The sequence below is a fragment of the Mustela nivalis genome, assembly GCF_964662115.1.
Source record: "Mustela nivalis genome assembly, chromosome: 11".
NCBI lineage: Eukaryota > Metazoa > Chordata > Mammalia > Carnivora > Mustelidae > Mustela > Mustela nivalis.
Genome location: NC_139030.1, coordinates 49,817,207 through 49,836,968, shown reverse-complemented (window position 1 = coordinate 49,836,968; position 19,762 = coordinate 49,817,207). Strand labels below are relative to the sequence as shown.

The 19,762-nt window shown below is 38.4% G+C and overlaps 2 protein-coding genes across 4 annotated transcripts in view; both read right to left on the bottom strand.

Annotated features, from left to right (window-relative positions):
• The window catches only part of ABCB11 (ATP binding cassette subfamily B member 11), a 97,394-nt gene that overhangs the window by 15,447 nt on the left and 62,185 nt on the right, over positions 1–19,762 (bottom strand). For all 3 annotated transcript variants that reach the window (XM_082689244.1, XM_082689246.1, XM_082689245.1), the window contains 4 exons: positions 17,310–17,412; positions 10,556–10,720; positions 5,598–5,702; positions 5,349–5,510 (listed from right to left, as the gene is read on the bottom strand). In XM_082689244.1, the coding sequence (XP_082545370.1) occupies positions 5,349–5,510; positions 5,598–5,702; positions 10,556–10,720; positions 17,310–17,412 (535 nt within the window). The remainder of the gene's footprint in view (positions 1–5,348; positions 5,511–5,597; positions 5,703–10,555; positions 10,721–17,309; positions 17,413–19,762) is intronic.
• LOC309843644 (large ribosomal subunit protein eL43) lies at positions 1,884–2,227 on the bottom strand. The gene has a single exon (XM_082689247.1). It carries the CDS (start codon positions 2,192–2,194, stop codon positions 1,916–1,918), a length of 279 nt encoding a protein of 92 aa, XP_082545373.1. The 5' UTR covers positions 2,195–2,227; the 3' UTR covers positions 1,884–1,915.

The following is a 19,762-nucleotide window of genomic DNA, read 5'->3' as shown; positions in this document are numbered from 1 at the left end:
TGTGGAAGCTCATCCAGTGACTGATTCCATTTTATGGGTGTCAGAGCTATAGCAGTCCATATGAGATTAATTCAGCCCTAAGCAAGGGCTGCTTATATGTCAGGTGACTATGCATTTGGTCTGCTTGAAACTAACCAGGACTTGGACTTATGGTAATCTTTTTGATTATTCAGTGAAGACTGATGCTTGTTCTAAAATCATAGTTTTGAAAACTGTACAAGACTATTCTAAGAGCTCACTTTGATTCTCATTGAAGTTAACCTGCTCATTGGTACAAAATCACATGCTGACTTAATAACTAGCTGTTCCATCAATACAAAATGGACAAAAAGGATTCAGTCTCAATATGGGTGGAGAAGGGACACTCGTGGTAATTACTATTTATAATAAAAATTATTTCATGGTTTCAAATCTCTCAGTTGCAACTATGCAGATGTGACCCAAGGTCGGTATCTTCTGTGTAGAAAAGACTTGCATGGGTACAATTGCAAGATTTTTGTCAGGATTTTAGAGACTTTAGCATTATTTAAAAGATAAAGAATTCAAAACAATCACAAGTAAGCTATTAGGTAACAATAGGTACTAAGGAAGTGGTAGACAAGAATAATTTACATCTTCATTCTGTATTAAAGACTCATATGGAATATGAGCTCTCTCTCCCAAGAATTCCTATATATTGCTTATAACTTCCTTGAAGATAGGAATGAAAAGCTAAATTAAACGTTTATATGTACACCTATATTAATAGCAGTGTTATCCATAACAACCAAAAGGTGGAAGCAGGCCAAGTGCTCGCTGACAAATGAATGAATAAACAAAATGTGGCCTACACAAACAATGGGTTATTATGTAAGCCTTTAAAAAGAAATGAAATTCTGACACATGCTACAACATGGATAAAATTTGAGGACATCAAGCCAGGTGAAATACACCAGTCACAAAAGGACAAGTATTATATGATTCTGCTTATGTGAGGTTCCTGGAATAGTCAAATTCATTAAGCCAGCATGGGATGGTGGTTATCAGGGATTGAAGGGGTTTGGGGGGAGAGGGGAAGTTAATATTTAGTGGGTACAGAGCTTTTATTTGGGATGATAGAAGTTCTAGATAAGGAGAGTGGTGGTGGTTGAGTAACAGTATGAATATACTTAATGTCACCGAATTGTACACTTTAAAATGGTTACAATGATCAATTTTATATTTTGTATATTTTACCACAGTTAAAAAGAACAAAAAAATTTCTGGTTGGCAAGGACAGTCAAGCATTATAGAGAATTTGGAAAATAGCTGCTAAGTTCTTTGGGATCTTATTATTTTGTTTTCTTTTACATTCTACTCAGTCAATATTTTTTTAAAAATTTAGAAAGTAATACAGCTCAAGACATGTAAAATAGATTACATATACAACAATAAACATTGTTGCAGGGGCACCTGGGTGGCTCAGTGGGTTAAAGCCTCTGCCTTTGGCTCAGGTCATGATCCCAGGGTCCTGAGATTGAGCCCCACATTGGGCTCTCTGCTCAGTGGGGAGCCTGCTTCCTTTTCTCTCTTTGCCTGCCTCTCTCTTTGCCTACTTGTGATCTCTCTCTCTGTCAAATAAATAAATAAATAATCTTAAAAAAAATTTTTTTTTTTTTTTCACAAAAAAGGGACCAGTCTTGATATTAATTTGTACTTCAATTTTTTTCACTTGGTATAACATAACCATCCCCCCAGATCATTACATTAATACCTTGAAAAATAGCTGCCTAATTTTCATATCGATGTATTCACTCAACAATTTTCTTATTGGTGGATATTCAGGTAGTTTCCAGGGGATTTTCGTAATTTTTTTTTTTTTTTTTTTTTTTTTTTTTTTTGTTACATAAATTAACCCATTTATTATAGGCTAGCAATGTTTCAAACGGCGGTGCTTCTACTGGTCTTTCAACTCCTTCAGTCTTCTGATGGCAGACTTTACTGTGACAGCAGAAGTGGTGTTGTAGGTCCAGGCACCACCGGCGACGGTTTTCATGCAGGAGCCACAATGCCAGATCCCCACAGCTCGTCTTTTCATCTTGGTTTTGCCACAGAAGGAGCAAGTGTACTTGGCGTGCTGGCTTATCTCAATCTTCTTCACCATCTTCCTGAGGGAGGCACCATAACGGGTCCCGTATTTGCCCACGATTCCGACCTTCTTGGTGCGTTTAGCCATGTCGACTCAAGCTAGGTCTGAGCCCCGAGAGCGATTTTCGTAATTTTTGATCAATATAAACATAGATTTGAATGCACATAGTCACAAAATAGGAGAGAATTTACTCATGAATTTTAGTCAGAGAATTTGCAGACCTGATTATTCTCTAAAAAATGTCAGAAAAATTCAAACTGTAACCAATATTTTATGACAGTGTCAGTTCCTCCTCATCTTCACAAATATAGGAAGTTGTCATTCATGATAGTTTTTATTGAGTTGATAGGTGGAAATGGTGTTTTATTGTTTAATTAGTATTTTTCTATTAATAAGGTTATACAATTCTTCATTTGTTCATTATCTCATTGCACTTCTTTTTTTTTTTTTTTTTGCTTGTCCATATACCTTTTTTTTTAAACCTTTATTACTACTTTTTAAAATTCTCTGACCAATTTTAGGAGCACTAAACTTACCAGGTATATTAATCCTTGTTACAAATATTTTCATAATCATTTGTTTATACAAAAGTTTTAAGTTTTTATGTAGTCTGACAAGTCTACTTTATGTATTTTTGTCTTGTTTATGAAAATCCCCTCTTCCTCCTCTTAGCACTCTACTCAAGTGTTTGAAAGCTCTAGTAATGAAATAAAATGGGAAAATTAAAATAGTTGGTATAAGTATTAAAAAAGAAAAAATAGAGAAATAATTATCTTTCTTTATATATAGTTTGATTATATGCCTAGAAATTCAAAAGACTATATTAAATATTTAAAAAATTAGTTACTAAGAAAACCTGAAAAAGTGGATGGCAATAAGATAAATATACAACTAAAATCTCAATCTATGATATTCATTCAGAATTGTGAAAAATACATAAGAGAAAATGAACAAGATAGTGACATATTAATGTATCTATGTATTATATATACTATACATAGCATATAGTATATTGTGTAGTTATATATCTTACTAAAAACTAAAGATTCTAGTTTATATGTTTCTCTTGGGAACTTTTAGTATCCTCACAACAACAATCTGTGTGTGTGGGAGTCAGGGAAGTGTTGTGGCTGCATGGATGTATTCAGTGGGAATCAAAATAAATTTTTTGAAGAAGCCAAGATGATTTTAAATACATTAGAACAGTTAATGCCCAGGAATTTAAAAAAAAAAAAGAATTTTGAGGAGGAAAAATTATTGTGCAAGGATCTACCTTACCAGATAATAAACACTTATCATAACATTACATAACTAAAATAGGAAGGTCCTGGCACAGAATAAATCAAACTGATCAATGAAAGAGAAGAGAGAATCCCCATAGCTCCAAGCATCCTTGGGAAGTTGACATTCACAATGGGCAGGAGGATTTCAAATAGCTGGAAAATGACATCTGCATTAAATTTTGGTGGAGGAATATTTTCTATCCAGGTTGGAGGGAAAAAAAGGCAAGATTTCTACTTTACACCAATATCAAAATATATTTGACCCTAGTTAGCAATCACATTTAAAAAAATGTTTAACTGGGGTCCCTGGGTGGCTCAATGGGTTAAGCCTCCGCCTTCAGCTCAGGTCATGATCTCAGGGTTCTGGGATTGAGCCCCACATTGGGCTCTCTGCTCAGCAGGGAGTCTACTTCCCCCTCTCTATCTTTGCCTGCCTCTCTGCCTACTTGTGATCTTTCTCTCTCTGTCAAATAAATAAATAAAATCTTTAAAAATAAATAAATAAAACTAAAAAATTAAAAAATGTTTAACAAAATTATTAAAGAAACTCTTAGAAACTTTTCATTTTATTAAAGAATAAGAAAATTTTTGTAAGATGATCAGATGCTACTCTCTGAATTCAAGTGAGAGTGAATAACCTTAAAAAGCCCCTTGCAGATTGAAGGATGCAAAAATAGAAGCGGTAAGGTGATTGCTTATTTATTTGATCTAAGCTTAAGAGTCTGGAAACTGGACACTAGAATACTCAGATGGTAAATGTGAGATTGCTACAGACTTTCTTCAAGCAGTAAGACAATGCATATTAAAACCCTTCAAAATGATTATATACTCTGAGCCAGTGATTATATTTTGAGAACCAAAAAATGATAAGGATATGGCAAGCTTGATGTAAAATGATGTAAGTTGCTTATAAAGAGGGAAAACAGAGATACATTTAGATAAGGAATTCTTAAATGATGACACCTTAAAATAATGGATTATACAACCATCAAAAATCTACTCTAGAAGAATATATAATTACTAAAATATGTTCACATCAGATTGTTGTAGGAGAAAAACAGAAAGCTAACAAAACAATATGTAGAGTGTGACCCAAAGTCTATGAGAAACACATTTATGCCCAGAAAAAAGCTCTGAGGAAGAGGATCCCAAGCTCCTCTGAAAGTCTCTCATACCATTGTCCATATTTTTGGTTGAGCTGGCTACGAGTCAAGACATACAGTACTCAGTTTTTCAATCCTGAGGGTTTTCCTTTCAAGAACCTCACAAATTGTGGTTTTCCTTTTTCGTCTTCCTTCCTTCCTTCCTTCCCTCCTTCTATCCTCCCTTCCTCTCCCTTTCTTTTATTTTTATGTCCACAGAAAGTGAGCAGAGGTGCTGGATGGCACATTTGACTCTCATCACTTTAATACAACCCACTGGTTTTCTAAAAGCATTGCCTCACCTTACACATGGATGAGTCACCTGAACAACGAAGGCTGCAGGTTTTGGGGTCCAGAAATCACAGCTTTGTCTCTATGAGTGCCTCTATGAGTTTCTTCAGTTTCCGGATTGGCATTTACAGAGGCAACTAAGATCTCTTTTCCTAAGATTACCTGTCCACTGGGCACCTGTGTGAAGAGGCTTTGCTTCCACCTCTGGGGGGCGCCATTAAGTCTCATGGAATCCGAACCTCTGGGCCTGAAAATGATCTGAGGAATGAGTCTTAGGAAATTTCTCAGTTGCTAGACTCCCAAAAAAATCTACCCTGACAGATTTGACTCATGGCACTGATTCTGCACATTGCCTGAGAGAGACTGCTGTCCGTCAGGCTGGTGGGAAATGTGGCTCTGGGACATCTCAATCTTGTGAGTTCTTATTTCATGGGAAACATATAGGTGATTATCAGAATGCTCAAAGGAAAAAATGTTTACTCCAGTTAATAACATGCCTTGTCTCCCCCACTTCCCAAAGCTTACCCCTTGAACTTGGGAGGCATCCGTAGCAAGCCTTGTTGTTAGTGCCCCAGGACTATTTCTGAGGTCATCAAACCAGCCAATGTCTTGCCCTAACATTGCTCTGAAACCATATTTCCGTAGCCTTTTTGTAAGGAGTTCTCCAGATTTAGCAAAAGCATATCCCTGAAACATAAAGGAGTCTTTAGTGATATTTTAACATGAGAAGGGAGGAAATAGCTAAATCGCTTACTAAAAAATAAAATTCCTTACCTGCAGAAACTGAGTGCAAAGGGATACACAGCCCACTACTACAAATAGCAGGCACACACCATTGATCTGTGACCTTTGTTCTTCTTTATCAGGAAGTGAAAAAGTCTTCATAAGATAGTAAGCAAAAATATTACTTTATTATTACAAACAAGAGCAAAAGAAATAAAATACGTTTAAAAGAAGTTTCTCTTAACCATTGAGTTAAGAGAACATACTAGTAATTAAACCAAAGTTATCTATGAACATGTCTACTTTAATTCCCGTGGGAAAGAAAACTTGGCAAATGAAAACCAACAGCAATAATTTTCAGAATTTTGGTCTGATTTCTTAGCCTGATGTAGGGGCACCTGGGTGGCTCAGTGGGTTAATCCTCTGCCTTCGGCTCAGGTCATGATCTCAGGGTCTTAGCCTGATGTAGGCAATTGTGTTGGCTTTTCCCTGATAGAGATGAAAAATATGATGCAATATCTCAAATCCTTTATGTAATAAGGCAAAGAAAAAAAGGAAGGAACGATGGGAGGAGGGAAGGAAGGAAGGAAGAGAAGAAAGGAAGGAAGATTAGAATGTTATCTGGAACGAAGAGTGTTATCATGATTTCTGCCCTTCTCAAATAGTAGAAGCAATAAAGATGATTTTCCCATTCAGGTACCATACATGTATGTATATGTATGTATATATATATAGACATATATATGTATATGTATGTATACCAATATATATATATATGTGAATCATAGCATCATTAAAGTAGCTATCAAGGCATTAACTGGAACTAGTTTTCTATCCATCTGAGGTTGTTCTTTCTAAATCAGGGGAGGTTGAAAACATCCTTCCACCCACACCCTCCCCCGCCAAAAAACACTCTGGAAGTTGTGAATGGGGTGTTTTGAGTGTATAATTAGGAGCAGACTATACTTTATGAGCATACTCTGAACTTGCAGACGTATGCTCGAGCAAATGACTGGGGACTCAGCTGTTGCAATAAGACAAGGGGAGAACAGCTGCATATTCTAATGACCTTGCTCTATATGGAAACGGATTTCAGGTACAACAAAACTTCCTAATTTGAGCTAAGTGAGGGAACTCTCAGTTCAGAAAAAGTATGCACTGGACAGCCTTATTTATTGTTCTAAGTTAATTTAAGTAACCAGAACAATCCCAACAAGCAGTTGCTCAAAAGAAACCATTTATTCAATAAATATGTATTGAGTGCCTGCCACATACCAGATAAATCTCTTGAAAACAATGTATACCACTTCATTAACAAATCCTTTTTTGTAAAGCAAAGTAACCTATTCAAATCATCACAAATTCCAAAGTGCAGGGAGGGGTTCTAGATTAAAGATTTACTGTTTCTAGGGTCTTCATGGTTCTTAATACTGGTGGAAGTGGGATCAGAAGATTACATGCTCATTCTTCCCAGCACAGAATAACTCATACGTTTACAGAGTTTACTAATTTAGGGATTTAAAGACCTGTTTTTTTGGTTTTAAAAATCACTATACAGGGGCGCCGGGTGGCTCAGTGGGTTAAAGCCTCTGCCTTCAGCTCAGGTCATGATCCCAGGGTCCTGGGATGGAGCCCTGCATCAGGCTCTCTGCTCAGCAGGGATCCTGCTTCCTTTCCTCTCTCTCTCTCTGCCTGACTCTCTGCCTACTTGTGATCTCTGAAATAAATAAATAAAATCTTTTTTTAAAAAATGACTATACAAATCCCCCAAACCCCAAGCTGTTTAAATGCAACCCAAAAGGCCACCTATCCATAGGTTTCCTTTTAATACATTTGCCATTTTTGTAATGATAAGTTTGTTTAAGGAGAAAAGAAACATTCACTAAACTCTTGATATTTACCAGAGGCCAAATGTGTTAGTTAGCCTACTTTAACTTAGATGAAGATTTCCTTAAGTTAGGCTTCTTAAAACAACCCAGTAAGGTAGATTTTCTTGCCCCTCATTCCAGATGAGGAAACCAAGACTCATCAAGGAAAAGCCACTTGTTCAAATGCTCGCAGAGATCCAGGGCTGGCTGGCTCCAAAGTTCATGTTTTCTCCCAGCAGGCTACATCCACATTGCTGTGCTTGGAATACTTGTACACTTTCCAAGTCAACTAGACCCATGGAAAGTGAATCAGATAAATTATGTTTTATGTGTGCATCGATGCCTCGCTCGATTAACAACCAGGCTCCTCAGTGTCCAATCATTCACTGGGTCTCCATTCCAAACTGTGGTCTCAATACACCAAATGTGAATATTGTGCCCTTTAGGTATGTCAGGATGAAAATAGCGTAATTACAAACAGACTATTATCTGACTCATGATTATACCCTGTGAGATGAAAGTATCATGAATCTGCTGATGAATATGTGGTAATTATGCTAAGAGACAAACAGAAATGATCTTCTTTATCAGAGAGGGAAAATAGTACTTCGTTTAGCATCATTCGCTTAGCAAATATAACCCTGTGAGAACATTAACCGTGAGCAGACTTTGGATTTCTCCAACTAGATCCTGTTACTCTGGTACTGCAGCCCTTAAGCTAAAGGCTTCAGCTGAGTTTTTCCTAGGATTCCTGGTTGTGACCCGAAGAATCACAGAGACTATTCTCACTACCAACAATGCGGGGGATGCTCTAGAAGAGCAGGGGTTAAAAATTTGAAAAATCAAATTTTTTCTAACTTGGCCACTTCATACACTAATAGGGCTGGAAGGTATCTTAGAAACCATTTTTGTCAATCCTTCCTTTTATTGTTGAGGAACCCAGGGCCCAAAGAAATGGCATGGTGCGACCCCAGGGCCTATGGTGCTTGAAAAGCATCTAGAAGACCTAGTTTCAGAAGAAAAGATCTCCTGGTTGGGAATCCAGCACTCTTTCCACAACAGCTCATATAAGAGTTTGGGTAAGGCTGAGTAAATGTATTCTTCGCCCTGTTTTTCTAAGAAAGTGGTGATCAGGAAGGAAGATAGTATCCCAGATTTTTTTTTTTTTAAGATTTTATTTATTTATTTGACAGAAAGAGAGATCACAAGTAGGCAGAGAAGCAGGCAAAGAGAAAGGGGGAAGCAGGCTCCCTGCCGAGCAGAGAACCCAATGCGGGTCTCGATCCCAGGACCCTAAGATCATGACCCCAGCCGAAGGCAGAGGCTCAACCCACTGAGCCACCCAGGGACCCCCCAGATTTATTTTTAAAAGCAAACATCTAGAATTTAGTTGGGTCTTTACAGAATTCAATCCTATCCACCACCCTTTCTACATCTATCTCATCACTGCTCAGTGAGATGCATTTCCAGAGCCTTTCCCTACTAGTATGTCAGCGTAATGAGAGCAAGGAGGGGCTTTGGTTTTCTTGTTCCTCCCTCTAGCCTCAATCCCAGCAACGATGTCTATCTGACAAACAATAAGTGACTCATAAATATTTGCTGAATTATGGGTAGATTTCTGTGTTTAATGTCTTTCTTCCTCATAGACTACAAACTCTATTAGAGAAGCCAGCATGATTGAATGCAATCCCAAGTTCCTTGCACAGTATCTATGGGAGACAACCCACAAACATCTGTTGAGTAAGTAAAAGAACATTTCCATTATATTTAGGATATTGTAATTACCAGAAAGTAAGCAATATAAGTTAATTATTTAAAAGATTGTCATCATAAAGGCTTTCACACAACCAGAAATTCAATTTACCAGGGTTGAAGGGCCCAGTTTCCAATTTCCTACCTCTCCGAAATTACCATGATTTCCTCACTTACCACAAGGGGGCAGTATGGAAATTAAAGCCCCGGCTGGGCCCTCCTGACACAATTGACTTGATTTTGTTTGTAGACTCTCCAAGTCTTTCTGTATGATTCGTGCCCGTGAGGACATTATTCGGGTCAGGACCTCTTCCAGAGAGGCCACCAAAGAAAGAGAAGTAGAAGGGAAACTAACGCTCAGGACTCTTGGCAAGCTCTGACAGTCCGGTGTGCCGGCAAATTCTTCAACCTAGGCTTCGGAAAAGCTCAGTTCTAGTCCTGGCCCTACCACCTAATGCCTGTTTCACTATGAACAAATCAATAAAGTTATCTAGATTCTAGGTTTTTCTCCTTATTAATATAATGGGATCTGTGTATGTGGGTAAATTTCAACTAAAAAACTTGGCAGCATTTCAATAACTAATTTTACAGTGAGTTTTATTAGAACCTGGCTCTCCAGTTACATTGGATTTGAATCCCTGATCCATTATTTGCTATCTGAAGTTCTGTATACCTTGGTTCGCTTTTTTGTAAAACAGGAACAATAAGAATATCTACCTGAGGTGGTTACTGGGAAAATTTAGTGACCTATTATATTTAAAGTGCTTAGATAGTGTCAATTCATGCTTATAGTTATTATTTTTTATTGTAGCAGTGAAGTCAGATGGAGACTATCAAAATGCCTGGGAAGTGAAAAATTGAAATAAGCTTATTCTTTATCCATGCCTCGTTTTACTTCTCTCTTCCTTTTCCTGTTTCCTCCCCCACCTGCCATTTCAATGGTGCAATCAGCAGAGCAGACAATTCTACAACGCGTACTCACACCTGCTTTTATAAGCCAACTTTGCACCTCAGCTATTTCTGCAAGATCAAAATGACCCTAAAATCCTTCTGTATTATTCCACGAACCTGCTTTGCATTCTGATTTTGTTTGCATCTAGGGAAATTGCCCTCTCCTAACACTACATTCGCAGCCACATTGCAGCTTTTTACAGACACGATGACTGGAAGAGTATCCTGCCCCCCCCAAATGAGAGTGCCTAGCTTCGTCTTCTTATCTTCTGTGGATGGAGACTCGAGGCACTTTGAATCCTTTAGAAATGAGGAAAAGAAAGCTCAATCCATTAAAATACAAAGCCAACCCATCAAAAATGACAATGTCCACTGATGGAAAAACAAAACAAAACAAAAAAAATCAGAAAACAAAAGTTAATCCATCTGTTCACTTACCCCAAGAATCTGGCTGAATAAAAAGGCATACAATGGTGTGACTGACCCATTGACTGCAGCCCCCACGGCCCCTACCAGCATGTAGGGCCACTCTGGAGCATTGAATTTTAGAATCCTCCTAACCGGGGCAGGTTCAATTTCTTCTTCCACAGGAATGTCCTTGTCCTTGAGGGGAAAAAAGGGTACATTAGTCACTCAAGGTACACACAGATATTTTTGCCTATGCTCTTTTCTTATACAGCAGACCCTCTGGTATTCACAGATTTAAAAGTCATGGTTTGACTGGTTATGAGTGACCTCTAAGTTCTATGAGATGCTGTGATTCATTGTTTTGTAAGAAATGGTTTTGAATTCCTTGAGACCACGCTGGGACTTGGAAGGGACACACTTAGTGGGTACTCAACTGAAGGCGAACTTGTGGTTTTCATTTTGCAATTAGATATTTATTATTTATTTATCTGTTTATTTGGATACATTATTTATCTATTTCACAATTAGATATTTACTTATCTATTATTTATTTTATTTCACAATTATTTATTTATTACCTCCAGGGGAGTAATAAATATGTTGAATCTTTGAAAAAAGTAACCCCTCCAATTTATAAAATTTTGGGGGGTATGGTGCTATTTACATAATTGAGGACTCATAAAAATTTCAAGGTGACTCCTTCATAAATGGTAAAGTTCTCCAATCTAGTAACTGACTAAAGTGCTAGGGCAGGGCAGTGTATCTGAAACAAGGCAAAATAATTGTTAAAATGTATTAAATGGTGTCAACAGTTACCATTGACATGCTTTCTGTAAGATTTCCCTTAATTAGTGCCCAGAAGTAAATGGTAATCCAAAAAAAAAAAAAAAAAAAAAGGAAAGAAAGAAAGAAAATGGTAATCCATTCAGGATTTCTAAATTCTACATATTCTTTGCAAGGCGTGAAAACTGTTTTAATATTTCCCTATTCTGATCTCTTTAGTTGTTGTCATTGAAGTGTCAGAGCTAACAAATTTTTGTCCTCTTTAAAGTAAATATTATAATCAGAATCCCATAATTTTTACTATCATTTTCCCTCGCTATAGATATTACTCAGTGCATGATTTGTAGTACTAATCAATCATTTGTTAAATTTATTACTGACTTCACTTAAAGGATTTTAGGTGGCTTGTATAGATTTGCATTGATTTTTTTTTTACTCTTTCTATTAAAATATACAAAAATACAACAAATTGACTACAAAACTATTAATTAGTGTTCTGTTTCATTAATACATGATAATTTACCCTTTCGGTAGTTGAATGTCAGGAACAGGCAACAGCAAGGAAATTCAAATACTCTCCTTTTGCTTCCAAAGTCAAAGACCACATTACCAATTTAGTTTAAATAATACTTTGTGTGATGTTATGTCATTATCACTGCAAGCCAACTAGGGTGGAAGACAGCTTGGCAGGTGATGGATTTCTTATTGCCTCCATTGCAAATTCTCTCCTGGCCTGCTCTCAACATCTGCATTCATGCAGCAAATCCTTCTGTTCAATAATTTCATCTCTGACAACCTATTAACTCTATAAATCAATTCCAGGGAGGAAGAAGAGGGACTAGAAAAGCATGGGTAGGGGGTGCCTTCAGCTCAGGTCATGATCCCAGAGTCCTGGGATCGAGTCCCACATCGGGCTCCTTGCTCAGAGGGGAGCCTGCTTCTCTCTGTCTCTTTCTGCCACTCTGTCTGCATGTGCTCCTTCCCTCTCTCTCTGACAAATAAATAAATAAAATCTTTAAATAAAAAGAAAGAAAGAAAGAAAGAAAAGCATGAGTAGAACAAGTATAGAAAGAACAAGGTTCTTGGATGAGCCCAGTGTAGCCACCTATATTTAGCTCTCTGGGGCTCCGTTACCTCATCCTCAAAATGAGAGAGGTGGATTAAGTTGTTTGGGGAAGACAACTTTCTATGGGTGTCTTGTGTTTCTTCACATCTTATGCAGACGCACTGACTACCTCTATCCAGACTATTTTTTCAAGGACATTTGCATATCAAATAGCCTTAGAGGACAGAGATGATATCTCCAACCCTAGAAAAGAACAGATGTGTTTACTGTCCATTATAAAACAATCAAGCTCCTCCAGCTCAGGATTCTCCCCCCACCCCAACACCTCCCCTTTGTTTGCTGGTTATCAATAGGCCTTGTTAAATCTGGGGGTTGGGCTGGGAAACCAGTGCAAATGATAAACTCTGGATACTATTCTTGCTGTGAATAATAACGTTTTTTTGTCTCTGGCTCAGGACGCTTGCATATTCTGCCAGCACCCATGAAATTGTGTCAGGCTAACTTGGAAGCTTGCAATTGAGCAAAATGTAGACCCTTTTACCGTTCTAGACGGTGGTTAGTGTCCAGATGAGGATGCTTGCTGGACTTACGGTGGATCAATGATTAAAAATACAGATTCCTGGGTCCCCATCACCAGAAAGTCGAATTTAGTAAGCCTGAGTATGAATCTGTGTTTTAAAAATACTCCTCGGGTAATTCTAACAATAAAGCCCAGTCTGCGAGATTCCCAGCAGTATGTAATCTCCAAGACTCCTTCTGGAGCAAAATGCCCAGGATCCCATGATTATAGACTTGGGAAGTATCAGCTGTGCTGTACATCCAGGCACATCAGACTCTGACATTTCCCGGAACCAGGGCCCTATGAGAGAGCCAACTCACAGCCCAACATGACAGAAGTTTCCTTGGCTTTCTGATTCTTGAAGGTATCCCTAACCCTAAGCAACAATACCTGAGACATTTAAAAATAATACAAAGTGATTTTTTTCCAGTAGTTATCATTCCAAGATAAACTAACAGGAGACAAATTTTAATTGATTTGAATAATGATCTTTTAATCCTCCTTCACTAGATATTGGACTTTATGGGAAACTGTCCCCTGACCCACCCCCAAAAAGATGCACCATCAAGCCTGAATGATGCAAAAACTAGAAAACCTGCCCCTGGGTAACTGACTTCTGATTGACTTATATGATAAAGCTTAAAAAAATAGTAAGAGAATAAAAAAAAAAAGAATAGTGGAAGAATAGAAGAACACAAAATATAAAGTCATTGTGTACAGATTTTTTCCTTTGATTTTTGCAAAGCTAAAGACAAATTTAGTCTTCTAAAAAAGCTAAAGATGATTTATTCATCTTCCCTGCATTTATGGCAAAGCAGTAACTCACAGAAAGAGATGAAATTATAAAAGTTGATAGGTTTCTTTTATTGTAGCAAGGTCAAGTTGCACCGTGCATATGTGTTTATCGTATGTAAAGAAGTATCCTGCTAGCAAGTCCAGTACAGGGAGATGGATGGTGGCTCTTGTTCATCTTTGCATCTGTAACACAATCCTTGGCACACAGCAGATGTACGATCAATATTTACTGGATGAAAGAATGAATGAAACTTCTATGCCCGTGGTGCATACATGCAATGAAACATTTATTAAAAAAAGAAAAAAAAACAACAAACCACTGAGCTCTCCTACTATGCAGATGGTTCAGTGGTGGATGTTCCTTCCTTCCATCTCCTCTTATAGGTCAGGTGAAAATATAACTTCCTACTTAAATCTTATGTCCTACTTTCTATACAGTGCTATGCTGGTTTCTGTGTGCCAATCCATCCGGACCTCCTGCCTCAATAATGACTTCAAGATTTGATGATAAGAAATGGTAACTATGCCAAAGGAGCAGAGGCTCTCCCAACGGACACATACTGAAAGTCATTTGTTAAGTGTCCTGTCTCTGTCCTCTTATAGAATACTTAAACTCTATCTTCTAAGTTGGCTGTGATGGGTTTCAAATGTGTGACCTTGGCTTGAATTCCTATAGATTCTACTTTATTAGTTTCCCTGAGAGACATGCCTCCATATCAAAGACTGGCACCTCTGGTCTGTAGGTTCCCCTTAATCCTCCATTTAATTTTTTCAGCATCCTAGCTAAGATCTGACTCCAGTTATAGGAGCCCAAAGCACAGCTTGGAGAGTGGGAAGAAACAGGCTGCACTCTTAGCTCTGTTACCAGCTAACTAGAAGAACTTGGTCTCATGTAACCCCACTTTGTGTCTGGAAATACAATCTTCTCATGCAACCATCTCTTCTAAATGCCCAGAATCAAAACTCTAAGAGACCACAAGGTGGAGATAATTCCTTTATGTAAGTAAACTTTTTGCATTGCAACATAAGATAGAACACTTCCCAGTCAACAGATAAGGTTAGAACTCCTCCATAAAATGAGAAAAAGAAAGGATTTTGCCAGTATTGGTCTTTCTGGAATTCAGTTAACTTTTAAAATGCTTTAAAATCTACTTGGAATTAGAATATCCCACATATTTAAAGTACTTTAAAGTATTACTTGGGACTAAAAATTCCATAAATTAAATGGTATTTATTCCACTGTTTCTTTTTTAAAAATTGGTGGGAGCACCTGGGTGGCTCTGTTGGTTAAACGTCCAACTCTTGATTTTGGCTCAGGTCATGATATCAGGGTCCTGGGACCGAGCCCTGCATGGGTCTTTGCATTCAACATGGAGTCTACTTGAGGATTCTCTTTCCCCCTCTCTCTACCCCTCTCTGCCCCAAATAAATAAGTAAAATCTTTTTAAAAATGTGTTAATTTAAATCTAAAAAACTAAAATTTAAATCTAAAAAACTCTAATATCATTACCATACAAATGAGTACATTAATATAAGCATAAGATCTTATTTTCTCAGAGAAAAGATCACAGTGGCTTCCCTTTTTCCCCCTTCTTCCTTCTCTCCTCACTGGAGAGAGAATATGAAGTGACATCTTTTAAACATGACATTGATTTACATTCACATGAGTTGTTTATTCCATTCTAATTTACAACACCGAGAAGTAAACTATTCTATAGAGCATTTTTACTTCTCTAAAACTGGTCTGTATATTTGATTTAGGTTTCCTCTTATTTAAATGGTTCCTTTCTAGGTTTCCTCCATATCATGAAAACCCTGCGGCAATCTGATCTCCAGATCTCCAGGAATCTGTCTCTGTAGCTGTGCGGGGCCACCTACCAGTTTCAACAGCAAGAGCAGAATTAGATTTTCTTCTTCTCCTTCCTCCCTTCCTTCCATTTTTCCTTTCTTTCTCCCCTGTTCCCGTCTCTTCTTCCCTCCTCCCTCCTTCCTTCCTTTCTGTCTTGCTTTTGTTGTCAAATAGTTACAGAAGCTAGAAAAACAAACCATAATGCAGAATTCAAGTATGATTGGTACCCTTACATTTGAAATCTCAATGTAGCGTTTGTTTCTTTGTCCCGTGGAGCTTGACTTGACTACTTATATAAGGCATCTTATTGTTGTTAAAGGCAGCACCATGCAAATAAATGAAATACCTATCTCTAGATCTAGAAAAAGAGCTGAGTCCTTAATGGCAAGATGCAGTAAACAACCATGTTTGCTAAATGTGTTTTCTCTCTCTGCTGCTCCTGAGAAAAAAGTGTTTCTCTATGAAATTTGTTTAAACCAACTCTACTGGATATTGAGACATCCATGTATTCATTCCTAATGATTAGAACCAAGAAAGCCTTCATAATCCTTCTGTCATAATCATAACATCATAAGGAAGACTGTACTTTATTCCACATTTGTCACTGTGAACAAAGGTTTATAATTATTTCCAAAACAGATTCTCATTTTAAATTTTTTAAAGACAGTTTGAGATGACATCATGCATAATGGATGTGCTTGTAATTGAAATATTCCTTGACTTGCTTGCTTCGATAAATCTTACGGTTTCAGCTTTACTGAACTGTAGAAATTCAATTTTTCATCCTAGTTTTAGAATCTCCTGATAGCCTAATGAGGCATTGGCCTAAGTGCCCAAGGGGATACAAACACAAATAATATATAGTCACTACTTTTAAGAAGCTGTAATTAAGTAAAGGAATAAGACCCCAAATGAGACTCAATAAGAAAACTGTCATGAAAGGGTTCAAATGAAGAGTTAGTGGGGGGTTGAAAGTAAGACTCTCTGCGGGAGAATGAAGTGCAGACATTAGGAAAGGCTTTGAGGAAGGGAAATGATGGGCGCCTGCTGTGAAGGTAAGATGCCCAAGACAGCTTTGAGGACCTGCATCCTTAGGAGAAATATTGCTGTGTCTGTTGATTCCTCTCCTGTTTCTTTCAATTTTTGGTGTTGTTTTGAACTATATTAACATTAATAGTGTTAATTTTAGAAGTATCCTAAAAAAGTTATGGTAAAACTATGAGAGGTAAACAACTGTCCATAAAACGTATTTAACCTCTGTTCATTCAAAAATTGCGATACCTTGTATAAGGGCTAATGTTCTCAAATACCTCCGGGGAATATGCACGTCTGCCAAGGTTGTTATAATTTAAGAAGATTTAAAAATTTGAGAAAAATTGTTTTTCAGGTATTCTTAAAAACTCTTAAAATTGTACATATATGATCAAATAATCTAAACACATGTAATTTGTCTGTGTCTGTTTCGATGGTTCATCTGAAAACTATCAATTAACTGTTATAGTCCAGTTTCAGTTACCAGATGTCCTTACAGTAATTAATTTCTCTGCATTTCTTTTAATACATTGTGTAGAATTTAGAGTTTTCATCACATCCTCATGGGCTCTCCCATTTAGTCTGACTTAGTGAACATTACTGGATCTGTGCCTTGGAAACTCATATTCTCAAGTTTAAAGGTCATGCAGTAGTCCCCAGGAAAGACTGCCTCCGCTCCCCAGAGCGACTGGTGCCTGACCTTTCTGTCTTCTTCATAAGTAGACTTGTGATCTACAACAGCTAACGGAGGTTCGTGCACCAGGTAAGAAAGCTGAGACTTGGAGCGTTCTCGGATGGAAGCTCTGAAAATAAACAGAAATATGAAAGAGTCCGTAGGTTATGGGCAAGTTGGAACAGGACTGACTTACGTCACAGAAGTCAAATAAACAGAAAAGTTTGCAGGTAACATTGCAACCAGGCTTGTTAGATTTCGCAGAACTCTTCCTGCAGTATAGCTGTTTAAATTTGACCCTGACCTAGACTCTGATTCAGAGGGTGCTCAAGGAGGGAGGGAGAGAAGGAGAGGAAAGCTGCCCCACCCGTCTACCAACAAAAAGTCCAAGATTCAAATCCATTTGGAATCCACGTGGTTGGCTGATTGCTACCATGGCAACAGACCAGCCCCTTTACCTTCTTTTGGTTGTAGGTTGTAGTTTCGGAAACCTTTCTCTCTCTAGTTACACCTGATGTTTACTCTAGTGTAAGGCGACCTGGATACAAATGAGCTAATAGGAGGAAAATGGGGCCCCTACTAAGATTTTCTTCTTCTTCTTCTTCTTTTTAAAGATTTTATTTGCTTATTTGGCAGGGGGTGGGGGATGCGGAGAGCGCACAAGCAGGGGGAGCAGCAAAGGGAGAGGGAGAAAGTCATAGAGGCAAGCTGAAGATGAGTGGAGGTTGTTACATTACCAAAACACCTCATCTGAAGTAAGAAGGCGTAAAGAGAGAGCCAGAGCCGAGGAGCTAGGTGGACCCACCCACAAATCCCTCTCCCTCGTTTGTATCCAAGTGAAGTTAGACAAAGACCAATAGGCACTTGCCTATTATACCTGCTCAACTAGGCCCCTGAGGAAGCACCAACACATCCGTTCATTCCTCTGCTTTGTTCCCACATCCTGTTAGTGGCACCGCCACCCTCTTAGTCACCCAGGTGCAGCGGGTGTGTGTGTCTTGAGTCCTTCCTCTTCCTTGCTCTTGCACATTCCCACTCTTGCCAAACCTCATAATGATTGGGCCTGAACCCACTCCTCATCCCACCTCCCTGCTATCAAAATGCCATCTGGGACACCTCAACCTCCTCCCGCCTGGCCTGAGACTCTCCAGCGGTAGAGTCGCTTCTTTGAGTTAGTTCCCTAAGGTCAAGAAGTCTTCAGCATGCACGAGGAATGGGCATGTGTCAACTGGACAGAGCAGAGTGCATGGTGGGGCTGAGATGTAAGGTCATGGGCCTAGAGAGACGCTAAGAGCATTGGAAGCCATGGTAGAGTGTATGGAAAAGGAAACATGGCCGATGTCTTCCCAATTATGAGCATGGCAAAACATATCCTTGTCCCTTCCGATTTCTACTACCTGACTCTTATATTTCTTAAGTCTCTCTTTCTTTCCCTATTTGGCAGACCTTTCCACCTCTCTAGCATAGGCTGTCCCACGGAAACCCTGGGCCCACCTGCCAGCTCCCTCTGGTCCACCATAAGCACCAGAGTTAGAATTCTATCACGCGCCTGGGTGGCTCCGTCAGCTCAGTGTCTGCCTTCAGCTCAGATTATGATCCCAGGGTCCTGGAATGGAGTCCCACATTGGGCTCCCTGCTCGGCGGGGAGCCTGCTTCTCCCTCTTCCTCTGCTGCTCTCCCTGCTTGTGCTCTCTCTCTTTTTCTCTCTCTCTCTTTCAGTGTCAAATAAATAAATAATGTCTTTTAAAAAAAAAAAGAAACTGACCACGTGGGCCAGTCCCCTTCTCAGAAGCTGTGTACCACTTCTCTCCTCAAATAAAAACAGCTAATTTGGGGACTAAATAACTCTCCCACGTTCTCTCTCTCTTTCATCATTATTATTTCAGGAAATTAGTTACTCTTATCCATTAAATTGTTCTTGAACCTAAAATATATTACTAAAGAGAGACTGAGCTGTCAGAAAGACCAAAGCCAAGGAAATAAGATATAAATTAACATTTAATTTAGTCATTTTTTAGCAAAAAAAAATCTGTCAGCATATACAATGAGATATTTTTAACAGACCTTCTTATTCAAACTTATAAATCTTTCTCTGCAGGAGGTTAATAACTACTTTCTGGGTGTAGATTGTATTTCTGGATTTCTCATCCTAGTCACCAAAATGTATAATTTGTGAGAATTAATAGCCATATAGGAAATATTTATATTAAAAATGGTTATTTGATCCTAATAATAAACTGTAAGTAAACTATTTAGAACAAATAGAATTTTATTCATCTGAAAAGTTAAGAAAATATTTATTTTCCGGGTGCCTGGGTGGCTCAGGGTGTTAAAGCCTCTGCCTTAGGCTCAGGACATGATCTCAGGATCCTGGGATCGGATAGAGGCCTGCATCAGGCTCTCTGCTCAGCAGGGGGCCTGCTTCCCTTCCTCTTTCTACCTGCCTCTCTGCCTACTTGTGATCTCTGTCTGTCAAATGA